The sequence below is a fragment of the Phocoena phocoena genome, chromosome 5 (genome assembly GCF_963924675.1).
Source record: "Phocoena phocoena chromosome 5, mPhoPho1.1, whole genome shotgun sequence".
NCBI lineage: Eukaryota > Metazoa > Chordata > Mammalia > Artiodactyla > Phocoenidae > Phocoena > Phocoena phocoena.
Genome location: NC_089223.1, coordinates 75710706 through 75716601, shown reverse-complemented (window position 1 = coordinate 75716601; position 5896 = coordinate 75710706). Strand labels below are relative to the sequence as shown.

General features: G+C 41.3%; 1 protein-coding gene across 1 annotated transcript; it reads right to left on the bottom strand.

Moving 5' to 3' along the window:
- Positions 1 to 3133: 3133 nt before the first annotated feature.
- TLR6 (toll like receptor 6) lies at positions 3134 to 5593 on the bottom strand. Its single transcript, XM_065877931.1, has one exon. The coding sequence runs from the start codon at positions 5526 to 5528 to the stop codon at positions 3135 to 3137; it is 2394 nt and encodes a 797-aa protein (XP_065734003.1). The 5' UTR covers positions 5529 to 5593; the 3' UTR covers position 3134.
- Positions 5594 to 5896: the final 303 nt, after the last annotated feature.

Sequence of the window (5896 nt, the reverse complement as noted above, 5' to 3'; positions counted from 1 at the left end):
TGAGTTTACTGCAGTCATACAGGTGAGAGATATTGGTGGCTTAGTCGGGACAGCGGATGCTCTGCTCCAGGTTACAGAGTGGAACATGCACACTCTGTCCCTGATGGCCTGCAGACTCAGCTGGGGGTGGCAGTAGAAAAAAAGGGAGGGAAGAATGTCACAAAAGCTGCATGGGTCTGTGAGACACTTCTGTATCCTTGAAATAAACACGCCCTTTCCCAGGTTGGTATCTGCTACTTGCAACTGGAAGAATTCAAAAGAGGAAACAGAGGATTCCTGGAGATAGAACATCTTTATGTAAAAAACAAACTGATCTCTTATGATAGAGCTTTCATATGTCTGAAATGTGTATGGTTTCATATGTGGCAAAAATACAGGTTTTGTTTAATTCTATTTGAAAATGCCAAAATTCTATATTTTCATATAAAATATATTCTATATTTTCTAAATACTGTCAACAGTATTTTGTGGGAAACATATTGGAACCATTTAAAAATATTTGATCATTTAGAATGTGTGACATAGTTTGTTGTTTGCTTTTTTTATGAATTTATTTATTTTTTTATTTTTGGCTGTGTTGGGTCTTTGTTGCTGCGCACGGGCTTTCTCTAGTTGCGGCGAGCGGGGTCTACTCTTCCTTGTGGTGAGCGGGCTTCTCACTGCGGTGGCTTCTCCTGTTGCGGAGCACGGGCTCTAGATGTGCAGGCTTCAGTAGCTGTGGCATGCAGGCTCAGTAGTTGTGGCTCGCGGGCTCTAGAGCGCAAGCTCAGTAGTTATGGTGCACGGGCTTAGTTGCTCCACAGAATGTGAGATTTTCCCAGACCAGCAATCAAACCTGTGTTCCCTGCATCTGCAGGCGGATTCTTAACCGCTGCGCCACCAGGGAAGTCCCAGTTGTTGCTTTGGTTTTGGTTTTTGGCTTGAGGATTTTTTAGTTTAGGGAACAAGTTCAACAGGGGCTAGAGAAAATTTACCATTTGGGAAAGGGCCTGTGGAAGAAAGTAAGTGCTCTCCTGAAGAGAAGGAAGGGCTAATGCAGACAGAAGATGACTCTAATACAATTTCATTAAGGCTAGTTTCTTTATAACTATTAATTATGAAACCAGTTTATTGAATGAGCTAAGTCCAGAAGGAAAGGACTTTATTTTTCTCTCTAACTATAGCTTTACAAGCAAGTTTTGTTGACTCTCTCCCTCTATAAGGATCTATTCAGGATCTATCCTGAATCCTGAATCCCACAGATTTTAGTGACAAGTCTCATTTTAGTAATTGCACCTCTATTTCAGGCATTGAAATGTCCAGGCCAGTCCAGTTTAACATCAGTCTCACACCTGATTCAAAATTCTGCTTGGCCCTGGCTCGGGCCTTTCTTGCAGTGAAGCGGGGAAGGAGTGTGGTCAATATCATCACTCTTCCTCCATCTTCTCTGCCTTCTCTATATTCTGGATGTTCCCAGGCCTCTGCAAGTGAAGAGAGTATTAGAGAAAAAGGAGCAAGCCTCCCTGCAATTAACGACTGGATAAGGCAGGCAGGCCATCATACCTCTGCCTCTGATTATGGCGGAGTCCAAATGTTGGCTCTTTCACAGGATGCATCTGTGGGTCATTCAGAGGCCTTGGGGGGATCCCACATTGCACAGCTCTTTGATGCAAGTGGCACATTCGCTGGCTGACCTCTTGCAGCACCCCCCTGACTCCCCAAGTCATACGCCTCTTCTCCCTAACCCCTTGCCTCTTAGCAGTATTGTCCCTTTGCACAACAGGCTGCCCTATTAGCTAAGGTCATATCATGACACCTCAAGCCCAGATACCCTTCCCATGGTCATTATGGCCCACAGGAAATCCACAACACTTCTGCCATGCCAAATAATGGAAGGGTACGTTGCAATCACTGCTTCCTTTCTTTCCTCATCCTGCTATTTCGGGCTGCCCAAGCCACCCTCTTACCTCCTGAATTCTCCAGGTGAGAAGAACTCATGCATTCATTCAACAAATATTTATCAAGCACCTATATTTGCAAAGCATTGTTTGCCAATAGGTGACACTCATCCAGCTCTTCCAAGAGCTCTCACTCCATACTCTGTCTGCCTCACTGGACCTGTGCATTCCTGTTACTCTGCAAGCTTTCAGGCTGCGAGTAGGATGTGAGGTTTCTGTTCTCCTAAGCTTACAGCCCATCTCGTTTGCCTTTGGAAGAAATCCAAAGCAATTTCCCCATAAGTCTAGAACCTCTACTTAATGACTCTCTAATCACCCTTTTGAAGCCAGTCTTCTGAAAATGGGTAATATGAGTTGATAGTTACTGATAGTTACTGACCTCTTTCTGCTATTTTTTTATAATTCCAGCCTGGCTGTGTCTAATATCTGTTTAAAATGTGGTGATATTTACGGCCCTTTGTCAGCTTTGAGGCATTCGCCAAAATTCTAACACAACCAGATAACTCCTATTCAATCGGTTACAAATAAATCTGGCTCTGAGTTTCCTTGGCAAGCCAGTAAATCATGTCTTTGGCCTCAACAGCCTATGACTAAGACTCTATTTCCCTTTATATACATAGACTACCAATGCCATGAGTCGCTACTGATTAATTGCATATTTGTGTAGCAAAGTCAAACATTTTATAAACTATTACTCAGATGTGAAGAAAAAAAAAAGTATCTTTATTTTCCATATCTGGTCTAATTTCTCCCCCAGCCCCAAAGTAGAGCAGGATAACAGAGCTGACCAGAGGCCGATGAGGATCCACAGGACACCCCAAGTACCACTGCATACAGTTCTGAGGTTGACTCTTTCCTGCCATGAAGTCTCATAAACTCCTGCTCACACAAAATCCTCTGGGAAAAGGAGAAGAGAGGGGAAAGGTCCTTGAACGACTGAGCATTTACTCAAAAGAGCTTGTTTCAATTTGAAACGGAATGGTTCAACCAGAAGAGACTGAGCTACCTGTCATCAGCACGTTTGAGCACCACCACAGCCCCCAGTCTGGTTCCCAGTTCAACTGAAACACAGTTTTCATTAAGTGTTTCCTGAATGCATGGAGATAATGGAGGCAGCAAACACAATAACTTGAAAGCACAGAGTCCATCAGAATTCAAGTTAGTGATGGTTTCTTAAGTTGGACGTCTGATCCTTTTTTAAGCTTTCACAGCATCACTTTCAGTGACTAGTATTAATTTAATATTAAAAGCAGCTCTAATATTAGCCCAAAAAAGTCCATGTTTGCTCTTCTCCTTGGGCCATTCCAAATAAGTTCTCTGGGCCATGAGAGCCCTCAGCTTGTGATACTTGCCAGGGATGCTGTTCTGTGGAATGGGATCCAGCAAGATCAGGATTAAGTTATTAGATCCTTCATGGAAGAGATTGTGGTGGGCAAAGTAGAGTTCATAATGGCACCACTCACTCTGGACAAAGTTGGGAGACAAAACAAAGATGCACTTGTAACTTTTCTCAATGCAGTTTATGATATTTTCCACGATGCTCTTGCCAGGAACAAAGTTTCTCTCATGGAGACAAATTCTTATATCTTCTTTTTCTAGGTTTGGTATTAACTCATTCTTCACCCAGGCAGAATCATGTTCACTATATGAAATAAACGCATGGAACTGGAGAGCTCTTTGGAGTTCTCCTAAGGGTACATTCCTAGCCCTGCGCCGGGTCTGGGTCCACTGACACACCATCCTGAGATACCAGGGCAGATCCAAGTAGATACAGAGGACAGTCACGGTAACAACCAATACCAGCCCAGGGACCCCAATGGTGACAATCAGCAGAGCTGTGTTGCAGGATAATTGAGATACATGGAAGTCCTTTAGTGGGGTTCCCTTATAGCTTTCTGGATAATCACACTTATAAGAATCAGGCCAACCCTCTACCACTTCACTTGATACTTGGCCTACACTTTGGATAAAGTCTCTTAACTCACATGTACATTGGAATGGATTGTTCCCTGCTTTTAGGGACCTAATCTTCTGGCAGCTCTGGAAGAAATCAGCTGATGGGTTGGAGACTGAATTATAGTCAATGATCAGTATGGAAAGGCTGCTAAAGGTACCACATCCAGGAAGGTGGGCTAAAGAATTGGAAGCAACATTGAGTTCTTGCAAAGTTTCTAGACTGGTGACATCTTTAGGGATGCTCCTTATTCTGTTATTGTGGAGATCAAGAACCTTGACCCTGGGAGGTAAACATCTGAAAACAGAGTCAGTAAGTATATTTGAAGATAAATTTAACACCACTATACTCCCAACCCAAGTGCAATTTCCATCATGTCTATCATATTCCAAAGAATTCCAGCTAACATCCAGTATTTCCAAAGAGAGCATATCCTTAGTCATGAGACCTACTTTGAAAAGGTCTTTTAATTCATTCTTTTGTAGAATAAGTGTCTCCAATCTAACTAAAGTGTGGCAATTTTGAAAAACACTATCTGTGAAAATATTCTGGGTGAAGTTCAAAAACGTAAATGTGCTTGGTTTCTGAGGACAAAGCATGTGTACAAAAGGTGTGTCTGATATGGTTAACATCGTAACAGTCATCTCAGAAAACACTCTGTATAATGCTGTCTGTGAAAAAATAAAAACTCTGTTTATAATATGTTCTATATTCAGTGCTTTCAATGTTGTTTCATGATAAGTAAAAACTTCTTCACTGATGCTTTCAACTATTGTTAAATTGTAAATATTGAGATATTCTACAGGTTTGGGCCAAAGGAATTGAAAAACTCCAACCAAACATTTCCAAGTTGTTTCCATATGGTTTAGGGTAAAATTCAGTAAGGTTGGCCCTCTAGTGAGTTCTGACAAAAATTTAATTAAAACTTGACAGTTGTCGTCATTCAATTTAATATTAGTCAGTTGTAACCACCCTAAACTATTCACTGATATGTTCACTTGGACAGAGAAGAAGCTATTTGGGTGAAAAAGAAGGTGAAGTTCCTTTGTATTCAGAATTTGAAGACTTTCTTTCTCATTTTCTTTCACAAAATAACCTTCCAAATCCAGAAGGATGCAACTGAGGTGCAAGTGAGAAATTGGTAGTAGATCTAATTGCTGTAACTTTGTCGCACTTAATCCTAAGAAATTCAGTTGAGTCAAGTTGCCAAATTCCTTACAGATGGGCAGGGCATCAAAGTCATTGAATGAGAGGTCTAAATGCTTGAGACTTGTAGTGATCGGATGACAGGATATCTTCTGCAACCAATTGTGAGATAAATCCAAATATTCCAAATCCTGGTTGAACTTGAAAATACTAATATCAAGGTACTGGATTCTATTATGGGAAAGTCTCAAAACTTTCAGCCCTGAGAGAAAGCCGATGTCAGAGAGGTGAAGCTCAGATATGTAGTTTTGAGACATATCTAAGACTTTGGTTTTTGGTGACAGGTCTTTGCGAACACGAATAAGGCCTATTTTTGACATGTCCACCACAAATTCACTTTCATCAGAGAAATGGATTATGGTTCCAAATACTAACGTCAGGATGTAAACAAAATGAAGGTTTCTGACAGCAGATTCTTTGCCTTTGGTCATGATGTTGAAGTGGCTATCCCCTAGAGGGTTGTTGCTGTTCTTCAGAACATCTTGCTATGAATCCAAATTCTAGAAATATAATATACATTAAAATGTATAAAGATTGGATGATTGCTCTCAAACCTCAGCTTACTAAACACAAAATCTCAATGAGTTCTTCATTCATTATCAGAATCATTTCTGTCCCCATAATTTAATGTGTTGTTTTTTCCAGTTATACAAGTTGCTTGTGCCAGGAAAGGCAATACAGACCTTGTTAGCAAAGAATTGTGGGTGTGTGTTATAACCTGTCTGGTGGCTTTCTGAGGGGTCCACTCAGGAGTGTGCCTTTGTTTCACCCCATCCAACTCAGAACTTTCCCAGGGCTG

Excerpts from the sequence above, each read along its gene's own strand:
- TLR6 (XM_065877931.1), bottom strand. The coding sequence starts at position 5,528 with ATGACCAAAGGCAAAGAATCTGCTGTCAGAAACCTTCATTTTGTTTAC.